At 28.6% G+C, this 22,301-nt stretch overlaps 1 protein-coding gene across 4 annotated transcripts in view; it reads right to left on the bottom strand.

The window, feature by feature from the left end:
- LOC113560511 (dual specificity protein phosphatase 10) overlaps nucleotides 1-22,301 on the bottom strand; it is a 35,831-nt gene that overhangs the window by 13,174 nt on the left and 356 nt on the right. The window contains exons 1-4 of one of the 4 annotated variants that reach the window (XM_026966421.1): nucleotides 18,112-18,249; nucleotides 15,658-15,753; nucleotides 8,145-8,410; nucleotides 7,357-7,711 (exon numbers count right to left, since the gene is read on the bottom strand). In XM_026966421.1, the coding sequence (XP_026822222.1) occupies nucleotides 7,357-7,711; nucleotides 8,145-8,410; nucleotides 15,658-15,745 (709 nt within the window). In that variant the 5' untranslated portion in view covers nucleotides 15,746-15,753; nucleotides 18,112-18,249. Of the gene's footprint in view, nucleotides 1-7,356; nucleotides 7,712-8,144; nucleotides 8,411-11,539; nucleotides 11,939-15,657; nucleotides 15,754-16,820; nucleotides 16,870-18,111; nucleotides 18,250-22,301 lie in introns of those variants that run through there. The other 3 variants (XM_026966419.1, XM_026966418.1, XM_026966422.1) reach the window with 3 other exon arrangements.

Genomic DNA, 22,301 nt, shown 5'->3' with positions numbered 1-22,301 from the left:
GCAGTAATATCGGGATAGTATGGTCATTTCCCAGAAAACCTATTAATACATAGACAGTCGTTTCATAGACAATTTCTTGCCACTCCTTGCAGTTCTGCGACACTGAATCATCCTGAGGTAATAATTTAATGTGGATAATAACGTATGAATCACAACGTTTGTCATTAATGATATATATATAGGTGCCCGCTGCAATGTAATAAACATTAACGATATAGGTATTTGTTACGACGTTAGACGCAAATATCACCAATGTTAAATCTGTACACACATAAAGCATACATAATATATTGTTATATTAGATCTTATCGAATACAAAAAAAAATGTAAAACAAAATCATTTGAAATCGCTCGACAATAGAACGGGGTTGACAAAATTCAATTTCGAAACGAGCACATTATGTAGAGAGGGCTTTCTTATTTCGTGTTTATATTCAATAATGTTATGGTAATTTTTTAACTCTTATACCTCATATGATATACATATGACGTACGTATATATCGTATTATATTGTACCTATATAGCTTTCGTGTTGAATCTGTTTTAGTCACTGTGCATAACAAAACGTCTACGTTTTGTTCAGCAAAAACCATTAGAATAAACACAAAACGTCTTTTTTTTTCTCACAATCTATAATCTGGAAAACATTATATTATGTCGTTTACAATAAACATGAGTCAACCGCGTGTTCGGTATATATTATACTATTCTTAAAGCATTTGGAGCACTCACAAAGCATGTAATATGAAAAGTCCGATAAATTTAAAATCTGTATGACTCATGCATGTTAATGAATCGATTAAAATGATTAACTCGGCAAACGCATTATGTGTTTAGGATAACCCTTCCGAGACTGAGCAATAAAAAAATATAGAAATCTAAGATAGTTGAATTGCGTTTTAATGACATTATAATTAATTTGAATGACTGTGATTCTGTTGTATCAAACATTCATTTAAATTTTCAATTCTAATTTTCATATTAAAAACTAATTTAAATATATCAATTTTGAATTCATACATAAAATATGAAAATCGGCTTTAATCAGTGATATTAAGAAACCATTAACATTGTGTGATGAATAATAAATTTAACAGTCGATACAGATTAGGTTAAGTAACATTAATGAGTACTTTCAATATTATTTTTTAATTTTATATTTCACGCCTTATAGAAACGATAAATAAAGACGATTTTAGTTTAAAAATTAACTAGTATTTAAATAAATTCAAGTAAGTACTTAAATATGTATTTATTCGGATAGATTTATTTTAGTGCAGTCGTACGTGATTTGATTTCACATTATATTATGTACCTATATATATTATTATCATAGTTTATTATTAATGTGTATACTGTATAATTTACAGTACTGTTTTGATCCTGATTATTATTTTACTTAAATACAAATAATAGTTTAATGATAATAATTCTGACCCGTTTAACGTTATTAATTGGCTCTATTGAAATAGATTTGAACGGTAGTTACTGGCTTTACCACATGATATAGTTAAGGGCAGAAAATAAAAGGGATACTGTATCGTTAGTCATCATTGTATACGTGAGAGTATAATCCATTGGGATTTTTCAATTAGGGACGCACACCACGAACGCGACAACCCTCGTACAACAAACCAGATGTTTTAAGTTATATAAAAGCCGATGGTTTGAATAATTTATAAATCTGAAACAACATTTTTCGCATAATAGTTGAATAGTATTATAGACCGTTACCTTTCCCTCGATTATAATGCACTAATATCACGGTATCTATAACAATTTGGATTGCATTTTTTTTCAATAAATTTTATTGTCAACATTTTATAATATGTTCGATAGCAAATTTATTTATTTTCTAGTCGTAAATTTTAATTAGCGTTATAGTTGTAGGTATATTGCGTTTAGACATTTAGGATACTGAATATTATAATAACTTGATAAAACAATAATAATGTCATCGTAGTCTAGGTTGTTTTAGACTAATAACTATATAGGTGGTGTAAAATAATTATACGTTTCATGCTACCGAGCAATTCATTTATTTCAAGGATATTTAAATAATTCAGCTTTTTAAGGCGATACCCGTGCGTATTGTGGATATAAAAATTGCAATTACCCAATCGGCCATTCTTCGAAAACAACATTAAATATAGTTAAATGCACATGTGGCCAAAGTATAACAACAATACGATGTATACCCTTCGCGAACACTCGATGACACATACACAACACTTGTAAGAAATCAGAAGGGTTGCTGGTTGGATAACTATTGTTTATTGTTTCCAGAACAAAATACAGAGCACTCATCTAGGAAACCCCACGGCAAAAGAAAGCTACCCCCTAGGGTAGGTCTTTTTTATATTATTTCCCCTCAGTTTTTTTTTTCAAATAAATCTGTAACATTACGGAGATTAATATATTTAAGTAGTCCGTGTTTCTAATACAAATAACATGGGGTATTACAGAAGCGTTTAAAATAATAATGTAGTTAATACTTTTTTGAAAAATAATTGACGATTCTTCATTGTTAAAAATGACCTTATATATATTATAATTACCTAGTTTTATTGTAATTTTTTTTAAGTATAGTTTAGTAACTTTACACGGTTTTGTATTTATGTCAATAATAATATGGATGAAAAAAAATAGCGTATAGTAACTACATACATCCGAAAACGTGTTCTTGTGCTCACTGCTCAGATTTACATATAACATAAATAATATTACAAATTATGAAACAGCTGATACTACTCAGCAGTCACGCGTTGGTGTGGATTTACAGGGACTGTGTTGGGTATTATCTACGGAATTTCTTTGTACGATGGTAATATGAATAAGGTTATATATATATATTATGCGTATCGCGTCGCCATGTCTGATGTTGTTCAAATCATATGTATTCCACCTGGTAAGGACGATCTTTGTCTGCGTACCGGATGGCAGATGCTTCACTTCGTTGTGACAATGGTTTCTCAAAATAAACCATACTTTAATTCAACTGTCAATATTGGTGTCAAAGTGCGTAGACAACTAGTAGGTGCGAGTAGCACCAAAGTTCACTAAAAATAATTTTTTTTCATTTGGTCTTATTGTGCACATATACTAGGTAGCTTATGTTCATTATTCCATCACCACTAGTCTTTCGACCAAACTTGTAACGAAATTAATATGTGCAATCACTTATTATAAGTAGTAAATATAATACATAACACGCGATGGTCCAACAAAAAATCACTATTGTAGTAAGTTTATGCGTTTTAGGACTATATCAGTTGAAGTTTTGCCTACAGGAAACAATGAAATAAAGTTCCTACCTACATAATATTATATAGCAAATCATACCAATTACCTATAACGGCTATAGCTATAATAATGATCGATAATATTTTCAGTATTGTGGGTTTGTCGAGAATATAAAGTTCAACATATTGATTCATGTATAAACGCATAATGAACAATTACGTCATACTATATGTTTTTATTTTTATTTTATTTGTAATTATTACATATCATATGTTTGATTATACTGATAATTGTATGATGTTTCATTAAATTCTTAATATATTCATTAATAGGAAAAATAATAAAATGTAAATGTGAATGCGATAATACTGTTAATAAACAAATTAACTCAATTTCACAATTGTAAGTTGTAAATACATTTTTTATACGAATGATCATGTCATATTTTGATTTTATTCCAGACAATTTCCAAAGGTTGACTGATGATGTTAGTATCTAACAACTTCTATGCGACAATTTTTAGTATACAATTTACAGGTACGTATAATTTAAAATTATTTCTTCATAATTCGTAATAATAAATTTAATAGAATGTAAGTATATGTAACTAAATTGAGTGGGCAACCAATATATTAAGGATTGACGAATATATCGCGAATAATGACCGAACACAAATTGACGAATATAATGACAGTATAATATAATATATATTCACCACTCCCTTCATCCCTTAAGAGGACGCAACACCAGCATGTGTTGTCTCTGTATGACACATACGAACAACAAGCACATTTGTGTTTAAGCAATTCTGTTTTGTGTACTAATGGCTTTAATAATAAAGTGGATAAAAATAACACAATAATTATATTTATATATATATATATAATCTATTATCAAACTTAAAGGTAAAAAATTTATCCGTGTTTTTTCGTGGTTTTTTTTAAGTTATTTTAATTTTTAAACAAGTAAGCTATGAAAATTTTTAAGTTTTAATATTTTACATACTCATAACTCGCTTAAAATTTGAATGTGTTATAAAACTCTGGGATTCTCTTATTAATATATAACTGAGATAGTAATTTGCTTTAATTTGCCTGACGCGTGTAGATTTATATTCTATAAATCTACAACAAAACAAAATATTTTTAACAAAAGCTTAAGTAATTATCCATTACTAGTTCTCATAGCAGATTCAGTAATTTTTAATAATTGTATTTATTGATTATACAACGCAATGAAATATATTATTGTATTATTACGTGATAGAAATTAGGTCAAAGATAAAATTCAGTGACAATATATGAGTAACTAAATTATAAACAATAATACAATATAGCATCATCATTCCACACTTCTATAATAAAGTTGTATTCTTCATTAGATCTCAAAGTTATTTAATGCTCTTAAAACAACAAATAATTTATTATATCTGTTGAGAGGTTTAGTACAAGGGTGCCCGCAGAAATATAAGCCGGGAGGGGGTCAAAGTCTAAAGTATAAATATTAAAGCCATGTAAGTAGGTAATAAAACAATTAATATTTAATATTAACTAAAATAGTAGGAGGTATCCCCCCGGGCGCCCTTGGTTTAGTGTCAGAACTCGGTGAAATATTTTAAAATACATAGATATTTATAATATATTTTAACAAATGAATAACATTTTTACTACTTTTTTGAATAACAGTAGGTAGTAGTTGATTATAACTTATAAGTAAGACCAAAATAACTAGTTATTTTCGTTCAAATATCTTATTTTGTCAAAATTTGAATTTGTAATATTGTTTATACGTATTTTTAATAATTAAAATTTCTGTAAGAATAACTTATAAGATGTTTTATATTAAATTGTAAGCTTTTTATCTGAGTATAAACATTTTTATCGAATTTCGCAGAGAAGAAAATTCGAAATTTTCAAATACGTATAAATATTCGTAGCTTAGTATTACTTTAAACACTTGGATAATTAGATTTTGTACCTAAAGAAAATAATAATTTAAGAATAGTGAAGTATTTTAGTATCTACGATTAATATTTTTTTAATCAACTAATGAACAAAATGATAAATATCATTTGAGGAAAACGTGTTATAAAAGCCTATGATTTATTATTAGGTACATTTGAAAATCTAATGCCAAAAATGTTATCTTCAAACGCTCATGAAAAATTATGAAGGTATGTGATTTTCGTTTAATTGCTTCTATAACTCCCGTAAAAAACTAACAAGAAATATATAGATACAATAGAAAATAGTACAGTTAGTGTATCTTATACTTACATACCTTTAATCTACGATATTTAATCTCGTATAATGTAAAGCACGTCTATACAAAAAAATTATAACCATTCAGTGAGAATAAGAATTTTTAGAAACTGTGGTCCTATATACGCCATACCTATCTTATGGACAATATTGTATATTTTGTGTGTTCACAAATACAAAAAATAATATCATTAAATGAGTTTATATACTCTATACGGTTTTACGGGTTAACACCTTTTAAATATAATCGTTTGAGGAGAAATCGTTTTTTTATACTTGAATATCCAATTTTATCTACATTTTAATTTTAAATGCTCATAAAAAAACGTATTTGACTTGAAACGTCGAAATATTTAGTCAGAATTGTTATTAGTCATAATGTTGAAAAAATACATTAACATAAAAATCCAGACCCTAGATTATGTTTTTAAATTTTATATGAGCCGAAGGTGAGTGGCAGACAGATACTCCACAAAATGGTCTACTACTCAGCTCGTCTAAATGTTAAATACTTATAATTGATTCTTTTTTCAAAGTCAATTTATGCTATTTTATGGTAATTTATGTTGTAAAAATATCTTATATTTTTAAAAAATATTGTTTTCAAGTATTTATCCGAATTATTTAAAAATACGAGTAGTATTTGGAAAAACATTGATAATTTTGAAATTATGAGCATTAATTGTTAAGAGAATCCCATTGTATATGTATAATTTTTTAATAATATTTTGTCTAAGATCATTACTATAAATTAATAACCCTAAAGTACTAATCTAGTTAATATTATTTTTTTAATGATGGTATAAAATAGATACAATAATAATTATCAAATTAACATGATATATATATATATATAAATATATATATACATATACGTATATATGCATATATCTATTATATCCAAATACTATACACATATTGACAATAATGACAATTAATCATATAAATGTAGTATGTACTCAGAAAATCATTTAAATAATGATGAAAACGTTGTAAAAATGTAAATGTTTGAATATTTTACTAGACAATATTTTTTAATTTAGGTAGTAGATTAAAATCATTTGTTTAAAGCAAAATATAAGACCCACGGGCAACATAGATAAAACGCATTTACGTAAAATTATTTTTAATGATAAGTAATCTTAGAGTTAAATTACTTGTCAACAAAAATGATAGAGGATAATATTTTTAAGTTTTTTTAAGTAAATTTAAATTGTTTTGAAACGACAATATTTATATAAACCATACCCTTAAAAATATTATTGTTTTTAATTTTTGTGTTGGATAATTTCATTTTAAGATTATTCAAAAATATAAACAAAATTATTTTGCGTGAATGCTTTTTGTCCATGTTGCGCGTGGGCCAGTAAGAGAAAACAAACAGTGCACTGATATCCTCATAACGATATCTTATGTTATACTTACCAATTTTTTTTTTTTTTTTTTTTGATAAGTATAAATATTAATACAATATTAACTTATAATTAATAATAAGTCAAGATAGCTTAATTTAATGTGACTATTATTGCCACTTGTCAAGAGTTGATTTGAAATATATTTATTTGCTCTTCATATTTTATACTAGCTACCTACGCATCTTGTATTTATCTAATGTGTCACTTTAGTATATTGAAACAGATTATTTCACGAATAATTTATAATATAAAAATAATAAGTGTATAAAATCTTTACTCTTACAGGTGGGGTTTGAATTACAATAAATAATGTATAATGTATATACACAGGTGCATACAATTTAAAATTATTCAAAATAAATATATAATATACTATATAGCCTAAGTCCTCAAGGTTCAAAGTCTTGTAACTACGCCTTACAGTTTAGTGACTTACCGATAAGAAACGACGGTTCTCTTTCATCATCCACTAATGAAGCAAGGATTAGTATCAGAGGATGGGTATGGGGCACTCTGTCTAAGTCTGTAGTCGAGTCATCATACACCACAATTTCTCTGTACCCACGCCTCCTTAGAGCATCTTTGGCGTCCCTAGAAGTCGCCAACTCTACCAAAGTTGCTTTTCCTGTTTGCAATCTCCGTCTGTTAATCCGGTCGGCAACGTTCACGTTCACAGCACCCCTGACATGGCTGACGTTGTAACACACGAAAGACCGACAGTCAATAGCCAAGACCGCCGGACCAAAAAGTTCCAGTTTTTGTCTAAAATAATCACTGCTCATTCGTTTTACCTACATTATAATAATACAATAATTATCTCTGATACAAGTAATGATATTAACGATAATAAATATTTATTATAATACAAAATTTAATAGTAAATAAAAAACGAATGACGTGCCATTTTGCTGAGGTATAACATTGCAGCAGAAAGCAAATCTAACCCGACTAGATATATTCAACCTTTTGACATTATTATACAGAGATAACATAGTAAAACGTTATATTATGATATAGCTAGGTGCCTAAAGGTATCAAGTTTTATAATATTTATAAATATGGCATATTAAGTCATTCCTCGGTGAGTCAGTTTATAGCTGTGGATATAGATCAGCGATTGGTCGGCAAGAATAAATATTTGATAAAATATAATATAGTAGGTTTATATTATACCTACACGATTACTATATATAATATATATATGCAGTACTTGAATATACATACCTTGTTGAGTATTAGAGCACTGCTTAAATTTGTACCGTCAGAATTGGGGCTAGCGGGTAAACTAACCGGTAGACTAGGTATCGATTCCAATCGAAATCGTTTTGAGGTTGTTGGTGTAGAAACAGTAATTGGTGTTGCTGGGCCCGGCTCACTGATACTCCTGTTCAGGCTGAGCCTAAGCCCAGCTCGGGATCTACCGCCGACTCCACCCTCGTAACAAACGGCCGACATGGAGCAACGTTGTTGGTGAGCTTTCAAACTGCAAACTGATTCACAACAATTCACATAAATACTATAGTTTATTGAGTAGTATAATTAGCCTTAAACGTAATATTAAAAAATAACTATACGCTTGTAAAATGTTTGTATCTACTCACACAGGCGATTATAATAATACTACAAATGTGAATTATTTTGAAGAAATCATTCAAATTGAATGTATTAAATATGTGTACCCGTGTATATTCACGATGCTTATATATTTACACGATAGAAATTATAAATTGTAATTACGTCAACCACAAGGCATAAATTAGAATAAAATAACCATATAACATGTACTGTCAGTATAAGTGTTTTAAACTGTGGCATTAAAAATCAATATTACTTAAATTTCAAATAACATCTATAAAAATTAATTTTAAATAAATAATAATTATGCAACATAATTATGTATAATAAAAATTAATTAATTGGTGCGTTTAATGGGATAGCTCACAATAACCAACTTTATTTTATATTTTCCTAATAAATATTGGTGTAAATGCACAAATATATGCAAAAAAAATAATAATTTTCCAAAATTATAAACTTGCAATCAATTAATTATGTTGATAGAATATTTTTGATGAATATGATAGTGATTTGTAACTCAGTTTTAAAAATATAAACGTTTATTCTTGATATAAATAAATAAATAAAATAATAAATATATTCATATAAATAATATAAACTATTACATTAAATTAGACACTTATAATTAATAATTTTAATATTAACTGTTAAGAATCGTGTTAGACGTCAGAAAAAAATATATTATATTTATATAAATGATTTATTGATTTGTAAAATTGAAAATTATCATATTTTCAGAATAAACTATGGTTAATTAATAAGTATTTTAATAATTCATTTTGAATTAAAGATATTTGTATTTTTTATTTAAGGGTAAGACTGTAAGTAGGAACGTGTTCAGATTACTTGTATTTTTTTATTTTTATTTATTGTGACGTGGTTGTAATTTTTTTTTTTTTTGTAAAATATACATACTTACAAAACTAAGACGAAATAATGTTAATTACGTTTCAGATGATAACTACCGGTGAAGCGATGAACTTACTATCTTTGAAACAGAGAACATTTTATTTCTATACATAAATACGAGTAATTGTGGTATAAGTACTTGTACTTGAATGATTGGAGGGAGCAATTAATATAACTTAAATTTTGTGATATAGGTAATTATATAAACGACACCATAATAAATTGTACATATTATGTACTTTTTTGAGATAATACACAATTCTCAACTTTTTATCTGCTTATTAATATTTTATTTTTTTTTAAACAAAAAGTATTAATAAATGGATTGATTGTCAAATACGTTTTATGCTTTAAAACTTTAAAACAGTATTTTTACACTAAATTAAAATAAACTTATTAATTCCGTCATTAAATACCATACTCCAATTTTTTATACAATTATTTTAATAATTTGCAAGAAAACCTGGATTATTAACAGTTTCGTACAGTGTTGGAATAAAAATTAAAAGATCGAAGGAAACTAGCAATGATTTAACCACTTCATTTCTTGTTAAATCTTATGTTATGTAATATATTATATAATAATGTTATTTTCGTGTATAAATCAATAAATTGTTGGCAATATTTTAATTTTTTGAGATATTAGCCTTATGCCTTATTGTTAACTTAATATTCTACCATGTGTTGAGCTTTGCACACTACCATCCCTTCTGATTTAAACTCCCACTCCACAAATAATACTCACCATCAAAGGTCATAATTTAATTGTAACACAAAAATTTCGTTTTAAATTCTTATTAATATTTTTAATTTCTTCGCAAGTAAAAATGATATATTATTGTTAAAAATATGAAAATAATCCTTTGCTCATCGGTCATCTCTACTCTATAATTTATGTAACGTAAAAATAATAATTAAACTATATAAACAAATAATTAATAGCGATAAATTCAATTACTGATTAGCAATTAGCTTATTAATACTGATAATTCAATGTATACATATATTAAACAATATAATGTATTTATGATTATATTATATTTTATTAATATTTATCGGGTTGTAATTTTCAAAATGATCTGCGAAACTATAATATCATAATAATTATTAATTTTGCTGCTGATGTTGCAAATGTTGAACATTTTGGTATATATTGATTCAAAGTTATAATGCTGCGTGTTATATAAACGACCATTTCAAAACTCCTTCAAACGAAACACCTACACTAGAAATGTATGAGTCACCTTATTAATATAAATTATAACGTGTTGAGTGAAGTAAAAAATCATCCGATAAACCATAATAAAAAAATAAGATACTTAAGAAACCTGATGCACCGGCCGATATCAGTTTTGTTCGAGTCGCAATTAAACAAAAATAATGAAAAATATGCAAATTTGTTTAAAATTGCACGGGTCACGTGAAAATTTTGAAATGTTGCCAACGGTTACAGCATGAACTTAACATATATGTGTAAGAGTATAAAAATAAAAACAGTTTGAAAATTCTCGAAGGCAAAGATAAATGTATTATATTCACAGGTCGGGCGTTATTATTTGGTCAGTCGTCACAGCCGAAGAGATCGAGCGTGTTGCAGCGGTTGTTGCAATAACGCAGAAACGTGAGGTTTACGTCGATCGACGACCGTACCTGTATAATAATAACTATATAGGTAACGCAGGCGTTCTCGGGTACAAAATGAAGAATCTGAGGAGGAGGCATTCGATTTTTTTCTCGCGTCGTCCTAAAGAATTTCTATACGTACGTCGAATGTCATCGCATGGCGTGCGATTGCGTAAAAACCTAATGAAATATTTAAGCGAACGGACGACACCTGCAGTAGGTACCTGTACGACGGCGGCGTATAACACTATATTATTATATTATTATAACGACGTCGGGAGATTTCGCGGTGAAAGTCGACTGACCGAAAACCGTTTCGAAAAAAAAACATATCCTCACGCTAATGCAGGTACCTACGATTACACACTCGTACACGCACGCGCGCACACACACACACACACACACACACACACACACACACACACACACACACACACACACACACACACACGTTATACGCACTCGTAGGCATACGTAGTGATATGGGCACACACGCTCAACACACTTACCCCAGTCATCCGGTCAGTGGGAATTCGATCAGTTTCCGTAGGAATATTCCCGATAGCGGTCGACGGCACCCATGTCTCGTCGTGTGCGCTGGCCGATACGTATGATTATGATATCGAATCGCGTATAAAACCGACAGCGAAGACTTACGAAAACGTCAAACTGTTTACGGTGTTTACACGATGTTTACACCAAAACTCACTAGATATAATATTGTGCGTGGGTCACGGCCGAGGGCCGGAAATAAAAATTCAAAAACCTTTTAAGATTTGTAACATCGCAATGACCAATATACAATATCATGTACGTTGCGGTGCGCGGCGGACCTTACGCGACGAACCCGTGTGTGGATGGCGCGCACGAGTTTCGTACAGTGTCCGTGTATCGGTATTAGTCGTGGTCTCAGCGGCGGCGATGGTGGTAGTAGTAGTAGTATAGTAATAGTAGTGTAGTTGTAGTAGTAGTAGTAGTAGTAGTAGTGGTGGTGGTGGTGGTGTAGTAGTGGTAGTAGTGTGGCGGCGGTGTAAAAAAACTCGCCGAGAGCACGGCGCGGGCGCGCTCGCCATCAATCGATGTTACAGTCACGCTTGGCGTCGACGTCGATTTCGCGTCGTACGCGATTTAATATCATTATAACGACGCGGAAACAGTAACGCGGCGGCGATATCGTCGCGGCAAACATCGAGCGCGCATGCACTCGGCCAGGCACCACGATCAACCCCGACGCACGGGGCGGTCGTCTTCGACGGGGGTTGGCGTCTTGGTGGTGGATCGTCGTCGGATAAAAAAATAGAAGGGGATGATTGATACGTCGTGTATACGACGCTATTTACCCGCTTTACCCGGGTCCCCCTCCCCGTCCGCTCGTTCGTCGTGTAGCGACCCGAAAGGTATTTCGTCCACGGTCGACCGACGGCGGACAGGTGCGACAAACATCGATATCAATACTACGCGGTCACCGGCGGCGGCGATAGTTGTGCGTCGTGACGATGCGGCAGAGCGAGGCGTACGGCGGCGGCGGCGGCGTCTCTACGATGAGTCATCCGATCACATGCCTATACACACACTCTCGCACACGGACACGCTCACGCAAACGCACACGCACACGCGGCCCGAATCGACCTTACGAAACCGCTGCGGTGGCACTATTATAATACAACTTTACGTGCACACGCGCACACAGAGCGGATTGGATGGGAGAGGTTGCGAGCGGGGGGGGGACGGTCCGACTGCAACCTTGCTCACGGGCCGCCGTGCAATAGTGTGGTGCATTGTATAATAATGATAATAATAATAGTAATAATAATAATAATAATAATATGCTAATGTATAAAAATAAATATTATGATTATTATTATTATTATGTGGCACGTAGCAGTCGAGCGGGAGGTTTTGCCGAATGAAAATTGTTCGAAAAAAATAAAAACCGTATCCGCACTGTGGTGCGTTTTATACAGGACGAGTTATATGCCTATCGCATAACATAATAATCATAATATGTAATATAATATTCGACGATTAGTCGAAAATATGAAACCATTCGGGAACATTTGTTTTGAACGTTGTTGCTGCAAAACGCGGATAATTTTTTATTCATAAGGACTGGAAAAGTATATTTTCGAAAAAAGAAAAACCCGACTTAAAATATTATTATTTTGATGTGTACAGTAAGCCTGCAGAGCGACGACGACGAATAATTTATAGACTGTTTATCGTGTTCAATCGCGAGTCACGAGACTATGTCTCATGCTAATGCATTATTATTTTTATACCGCCGAAGTACCGGGTGAAGTCGGCCGTTTCACAATGTTGTTTAATTTGTGCTATATACGTAATACGCGACGCTGTACCCAATTTCCCTCCGTATAGTATCGAATATTTTTCGTGACGACGGCGGTTGTCGACTGACTGTATAACAGAAAATGTATTATTATTATTATTACTATTACTCGATTTACGATATAATGTATCGTCGTTCAAGTACTCGTGTTCAACGTCCCTGCTCGTTTGTTTCGAATTTAAGTAGGTAGTGTTTATCTTATTTTTTTTTTATTAATATAGGTAAGGTGCCGTAAATGATGTCATCGGCCGTTATGAAATAGAAGTAAATCGTATAGGTACATTTAGATACGGTGGTAACATTAATTCAAGATTTATGACTATATATACAGTTTTTTCGTTCTTAATTCTTATCGAATGTATAAACAAAAGGTCAACAGTTCGTATAAATGACGATGCGAGACCACAACATTATACACGAGTAATGAATTTGTTCTATTCGCTAAACAATTCATTTTGATTATCATTTCCAATAAGTACTATTAATATCCTGCTACAATTCGAACACAAACGAGGTATTTATTTTTTGCTTACCACGCAAATGATTTCAAATAATTTGTTTTTTATGAACATTTATTTTTAGTAGATATTTTAATAACATTTTAGGTTAGTATGATATTGTAATTTTATTAAAAAAAAAAAGAAAAGATTATGAAAATAAATATCAACAAATTACTAGACAATAGACATAGATAAAGTTATGAATTTATTATGTGCAATAATTATCAATAATTCAATATCAATGAATACATTAGTTATTACATAATATAATACAACTGGTAGGTAGGTATGATGCTTAATAATAATTTTCTGTTATTAGGTCCCGTTAGTAAAAGATTAAATGTCAAATGACTTTATATGTTCAAAAAAAAAAAAAATAAATAAATAAACAGTTTAAAATGAGTATGAAAAATAATACTTAAAAAAAATTAAAATTGGTTTTAACAATAACCAAATTTGTGTATTATTTTATGATTCGATAAAATAAGTATTGGATTATACGTTTTATACGTGACAACATCTATTAAAACAAAATCAAAAACGTTTTAGACGTTTTTGAAAGTTCGACAAACATAAATGTTAAATAATATTTATACATTTGAGCGCGTATATTGTAAAAGCAGCATATGACGGTCATAAAGGGGGTAAGAGAATATGGCGCATGACTCACCTGTGACTGTGTATATTGATCTTTTGTTTTGGGGAGGTGTCTTTTTGGGTTTCTCTCTATCGTATCGTCGGACGATTGGTAAACTTTTGCATATTACCCCGTGTAATATAATGGATTAAATAACTTATACGGACGTACAAAATGTGTGAACGCGTACAATAATTTTAAATACGACGCAAAATATGTACTTTATTGTAGCAGACATGAGCGACAAAATACTAGCGAATTTTCAAGGTCCAACTTTACATTATATACTCATGCCGTTACGCTGCAGCAGTGTATACTGTACAAACCTCGTTTGTATATATGAATTTGAACGTATAAATTATGACTCACGCCAAGAACTGACGTATAGCGGGTAACTTCTGATTGGTCGATAAAATACGTACAAAATTTAAAAAAAAACAACATTAAAGATGTACATCGTAAGTTACTGCATTTTGAAAGTTTGATCCTAATTTTATCATCTTACGGCAGACTAGTACTCTTAAAGGGGTATTGTGTATGCAATTTAATAGCACGACGATGGTGTTTTTTTTTAATTCAAAGCGTGAACTATTATTTATTCAAACGATTATGTTTTTACGTATAAAAATTATCGTGATCTTTTACATTAAAATAGATTGAGATATAAAATTTTACGACTTCAAAAATCACACTTAAAACGTGTACTTCAACAAAATGTAATTAAATTACTATGATTTTAAATTGAAAAGTTCCATATGACCGAGCGTATACACACGTACGCTATCATATAACCACAATAAGTTAGCTATGTGTATAATGTAGAAAAATTTGAAATACTCAATAATTAAATTTAAAATCAGATACCTAATATTATATGATACTATTTATAGCAACACGAAACATAAGAATCACTCTGCTATATAATATAATACGAAATTAGCTCTAAAACAATATAAAGTAATTAACTCACTATGTGTTATATTTGCCATGGTGCACATCATACCCATTACACCACATAATATTATATAATCTATATAAGACTCTGAAGTCTTACTATATTATACATTTATACGAAATAGTTTTAATAAAATTATAATTTCAAATGAACTGAATACATAATGTATACCAAAATATTTTACTTACAGCGGTCGTGCGTACTGTTGGTAGCTGGCATGGAACGTTTTCTGGACGGCGAACGAACATTTAATCTAGGTACGGCTATTCCCATCATGCTCAAGTCTAAAAATGTATACAATAACTGAATAACGGCGGTTTAAAAATTGCCACTTTATTAAAATACAAAATTTGGTAGAAAAAGCCTTTGAAGAAAATATTTTATATCAACACAACAACGGGATTTATCAAAATAATAGAATTTATAACGTTAATCGATGTTATGATAAATAATAATGAATACGATATGGTCACATTAGATTGAATTACTTACTATAATTAACTATACAATAAAAACCATCATCAAGACTTAAAAATACCTCCTTTTGACAAATTAGCTTAAACACAATACTCTTTATTCCATATTAAATAAAACTAAAATAGAAACTCGTCAATAAAACAATCATTTTCCTTCTCTAACTTTTTTTTTTTTTAATGTATATAATGTACAGATAGTAAATATAATATTAAGAGAATGGAGGATGACTTTCGTATGTACTTATCATTGTCTTGAAATGTAATTATATTTTGTCATTTGAACGGAAACACTCAATATGATTTATTTTTAGTTATAATTTTATTAATTTTTTCTTAACTAGTCTTAATTAGTCTTAACTCTAATCGAATATAATATTGTTTTTAAAAAAATCGGTTAGATAAATATTAAAGTAAGAAGGTAGGTACATAGGTAATTTTAAAGTTGATTTTAAGTACAATGAAATATGTACGTAATTCAAGAAGTTAAGAAGTTGAAATTAAAACTACATTTTATTGTTCAAATACTAAATTAACGTAAGAAAACAGAATAATCCAAATTAGTTTGTGAGATATCAGTTTTATTATTTTAGAATTCTAGAATTTGTTTTACGATTGTGTGCCATACTATAATAGCTCGCATAAGAAACCTTATAAATGGAAAAAGGTCATAATGCACTTTAGGTCCAGTATTATTGATTTCTATAACTGGTCGATATTTATTATAACCCTATTTTATTGTTATTATAACAGTTTTAACAAATTTATTAGTAGACACATAAATAATAAGACTATAACAAAAAAAAAAAAATAATAAACTTTTTTATAAACTATTATAAATTTTAATAGAAAGATCAAACGCATAATGAAATTGTTACCGTCAAAATAAAGAAAAATTTTCAAGCACATCATTTTGAGCCAAATTGTAGTTCAGCTTAAAAAAAGCCGTAAATATGTAGATACAATCATTGGGTTGACGTTTCACCCTACGCATTCACTCATGTTCGAAGTCAAGGACGTTCGTTTTTTAAATAGAACAGACAGAAAATGTGTTTGAATTAGTAATACAAGACAAATTTACACCTAATTTTTTGTACAGAATTATACAATGACTTAATTTTAAAATCATATTTATTTTATTATTGAGTGTTAGTTGTATTTATGTATAGAGTATAATAACATGTAGTATTAGTAATAATACTATTTATGCATAATTTTGTTTTTCGCCATAACACAATACCTATAAAATATAATAAGTATAAATAAATGTGATTCAATAGGAATGTAATTTTAAGCTGGAACTGGAATGTATTACTTTTAGTCTTATAGAACATATAAACGATGTGTCGATACGCGTATGCATTCCTTTTATATTAGTGTCATACATTGTTCAAACTTATTATTATAAATCACCTAATCGGTCAAAAAACTATAGCAACCTTTTACAGAAAATCCATAAGCTTAGTAAATACACTAAAATTTAATTAAACACCAAATAGGTACCACAATCTTAATTCTTTTTAGTCTATAGAATATTCGATTTTGAGTAAAATAAAAATAAAAATTATAATACATTTTAGTTAAGTTATAATATTTTTATGGATAAGAAACTCTGGAGCAACTAATAAAAACACGGTGTGAAAAGTTGACCGTACAGACAAATTGTATCCTATTGAATGATACTTTAAATTTTTATACATAATAATTAATAAATAAAATTGTTTTGTAGTCAAACATGAATATTTTATATCGTGTTATATGTGTATCGTTTTGCTTCTCCGGCTATTTTTAACAGTTCTATAACGGTTTATTATAAATACATTTCTCATAGTTATGTTAAAAATGAGTTAAAATAAAGCAATTAGAACAAAAATTTACATCATTGACTATTGATATTCTCATTACCAGTACAAGTGGTTATTTATAAGTGTTTACCTAGTAAGTATATTTTTTTTTTAGATAAAAAAAAATTTGACGACATTCAATTATTTTTAATCATGAATGAGAATGTTGTCATACTTTAAAATTACTTTTAAAAGTTTATAATAATTCTTCAAAATAACTTCAATAAAAGTTAGTTGAAACTAGAATTATAATTGCTAAGTCACACTAAAATAAAAGGTGTAAGATTAACTTTGGGTTAAAAATAAATTATTATTTAGTTCTTACTTTAGTTTGACTGGTAACTGGTTTGAGATGCACTTAAATAAAACCAATAGGGATCGCGGAGGATTGGATGACGTGATGAAGAATATATCACAAGACACAAACAATAATTATTACACTACTAAAACATTAACCCGTCCGGCAGTCACTGTAGTGTTTAACAGCATAAAAAGAAATGACGCTGATTTTTCCGTCACCGTTACCGCGTGATTACGCGGACTAGTCTATAATAACCTTGAGACGACTGCACCACAGTAATAATTGACCTTATTGTTATAAAAATAAGATTGTTAATATTATAACCATATTAAAGGCGGAAGGACGAGCTTTATTTAAACACAATATTCATACGTAATATAGTCTTTCGTTTTTATTCCCGTTTTTCCTTTTTTTTTGCTGTCATAGTTAAATCTGAGCACAATCTAATTTCGTCCAAATAGTATAATAATAATATGTGGAGGGTGCTTAAAACGTCATAACATGTATTTATTTCGAGAAACAGTAGAAATCATAGAAAAAAAAAGTAATGCCTAATAATATAATAATATAAAGCATACACAGCATCTCCTAAATTTCGTGTGACAAATACTGTGTGGATAATGTGTTAGATTCACGCGATCTGCACCATTTTGTCACACAACATTTGGAAGACCCTATATAACAGCATTTTATATTTATTTTAATATTTAACGGGCAAACGCCCAGATACATAAAGTATATATACATTACATAATAGATACCTATAACAGTTATGTAACAATTTTAAACATTTATACATTTATTTTTTAAATTAAATCTATAACACTATACCTATAGGTACTTTTAAAGTAGTATCTCTCAATATCCGATAACCAGCTAACGTTAAAAAATATACGATTGTATTCTATTTAATTAGACGAATGAAACACAAACGGTAATGCAAGTATGATACATTTCAAATTTAAATAGATCCACTGCCCACAACAATATAATAATATAATATTTTTAGTTGAATTTAATACTTAATAAATTATTAATACATCTTTTAATCGTAGTACTTTGCACAATACTAATATTTACCAATAATAAATGTTTGTGTTTAATATATTCCATGTTCTAGTATATCAATATTTGATGAAAAGCAATTTTACATCATAATGTGTAATTGTATTCGTGATTACATACTCATTACCGTAAGCTATTTACTATTCTAATAATATTACAGTATAATAATATTATATTAGATAGTACGGCTGCGTGTGTCGTTTAACTCATGCGCATCTATTTATGTCCTGCATTAGGTACTGATTCTCACGCAATTTGACATGCATAGGTACGTAAATAATATTAATAGTTATTCTAATACGCTAGGAATATCGTGTCATTAACCTTACAAGTTGTACTCAATATAAAATAATAAATTAGGTAATTTACAGGTATTATTTGTTTTCTAGATAATAGTAGACTAACGCGTAACTTGTTCCGTGTAGTGTTTAATGTTATTAACATTATATTAAATGTACCGATTTAAGATTTAATTTTTTTTTTAATATTAAATAATAATAATATTCGATCTTGTATATTATATAAGCTAAAAAATTTGAATAAAACCAAGAAGGAAATCACACTCCATATACATAATATAATAATATTAACTTCCAGGTTTATTTATACACAAGTAATTAATGAGTCTTTAATGGAATATCTGTGTAGTGTGTATGTAAATAAACCTAATCGTCATAACCAATTCCATCCAAGCGTAATCGAGTTCAGATTTGTTCAAAATAATATTACAGAAGTATTACAGTAAAACGGTTACTACTAAGTATTAACCTTCGCATTAACGCAATAACGCTAGATAAATACCAGCTATAAATTAAACATGGTGTACCTATACACATTATATTTCATGAAGTGGTGTGATATACCTACTAGTATGGCGTATACATTTATGAACATTGGTGGTTAAAATTATCTATGTATTATATTAATTCAAATTTCAATAACAACAATAAAATGGTAAATTACAAATAATGATACGAACCATGAAGTGAATAATCAACAAATAATAACTATATGAAAATCAATGCAATATTGCAATGGTATTGATAAATTTATTTGCATGTAGGTACAAACTTTCAAGTGAAAACCACTAAATTATTAAAAGATACTGTAGAATGTAAAGATATTATTTATACGTAACTACCTAATTGTATAAAAGCCAGCTAACGTTATTCTATTACGACCACAAGCAGTGCCCATTTAACAACTTTGGAAAAACAATTGAAAATATCTTTCAATTTAGAATAATTAGATTACTACACTTATTGAAAATATTAACATGGTAATTTTTTTAATTTAAAAATTTTAAAAAAAATTACGTTTATCGTATTATCTTTGCTTTCTATATGCTATATAGTATAACTGAAATATGAATTCAGATAGTCCCCACACCATTCACATTATGTCTTATAGACTGGAAATTCATAAATATTTGTAACTTAAAACATTAAAACAACATTGAATTCAAATATCATTGATTCGAAAAAAAATATTATCCGATGATTCATAATATAAGTTATACTAATGACATTGATTAATCATTATTCATTAGGCTTATTCATATAGTTTAATAATTATTGTCTATAAAAGGTAAAGCGAATATAATACATAATATTATATAACACATATGCATCGCGATAAAAATATCGTTGTAAATATTTATATTTTTTACACAATTTTAAGACGATAAGATTTTTGTTAGTCTTTATTTAAAGATTGACAGATTTTGTTGTCAATATTTCATTGCTCAACTTTTGTAACAATAATACTTGTGTTATTTTAAATAATTACATATCAGTCAGTGATGCAATGATTTATAAACAATAACATCGCATGCTATACATAGAAACAATATTTATTATACATCATAGTCCATATGATTATACATATTGTATAATATATATATATACATATATATATATATATATATATCCAATAAAACAAATGAATTAATAAATAATAATTAAATAATTACTCTTTACACAAGTTATGTAAAACCAAAATTCCCAAAAAAAAATATCTTTCAATCATATCTTAATACATAAAAGTTAACAATAGAAAATAAATAAATAGGTAACAACCAACCAATATTTAATATTCTGTTTTATAAGTTTAATATTAATATCGGTTAAATATTTTAGAATTCATTAAGTTTCAGTTTTATATAAATCTGAATGATAATAAACCTACACTTTGATAGCTTATTAGAAAAATGTATTTGTTACCCCACCTAAATTTGAAGTTTAGAAACTTAACAGTTAACACTAAATTTAAATAAAACGTACGAAATTAATTACTAATTAGTATATTATTATTTTAAATTTAAACTTGACGATAGTTGATTCATCACTAAAAATACATCACATTTTTAATTTATTTTTTATATTTGCTATTTTATACAACCTGTTTAAGTAATTTGTCACACCCCCATGTGTTGTCTCCGTCTTACAAATGTACACATAGTTCGACAGAATTTCGTGTTGTTTTCATACAAGAATGAATTGACCTATTATAATATTAAAATACATATTTATAAAATATTACATCTGTGTTTGTAAGACGGTGACAACACATGCGGGCAAGACATTAAGACGTCATATAACGTAAAATTAAAAAAACAAATAACTTTATTTGAAGTCAAGACAAAAGCAATATTGTAATAAGCATCTTCCATAAATAAACAAGTAAATAATTGTTTTCTCCTTCAAGTGTTATAAATAATTGATAATACTCATTGTATATTTAAATAATTATGGCGTATATCATCAAAATTAAAAGACCTAATAAATTAATAATACAATGACTATTTAAATTAACATTACATTACTATTATTATTATTAATTACTATTTACCTTTAAATAATCACAAAGCATGATTTCAAATCCTTCAGGATCATTAATATTAAACTTGATAGCTATTTTTCAATTTCTATTCATTCAATTATTAGTATATTATATTATTACCTATTATAATTATAATTTGTTATTTTAAATCGGTCTAATTACTCAAAATATTATACATTTATAATCAATGAACAATTTGTCAATAATCAATATTAATTTTTTTTCTATAGCCAAATTTTATAATGTAGTATGGTATTGTTCGTGCATTCGTGGTAGCTATAAATAATAATTCAATAACATATACAACA

The sequence above is a fragment of the Rhopalosiphum maidis genome, chromosome 4 (assembly GCF_003676215.2).
Source record: "Rhopalosiphum maidis isolate BTI-1 chromosome 4, ASM367621v3, whole genome shotgun sequence".
NCBI lineage: Eukaryota > Metazoa > Arthropoda > Insecta > Hemiptera > Aphididae > Rhopalosiphum > Rhopalosiphum maidis.
This window is presented reverse-complemented; position numbering and strand designations above follow the sequence as displayed.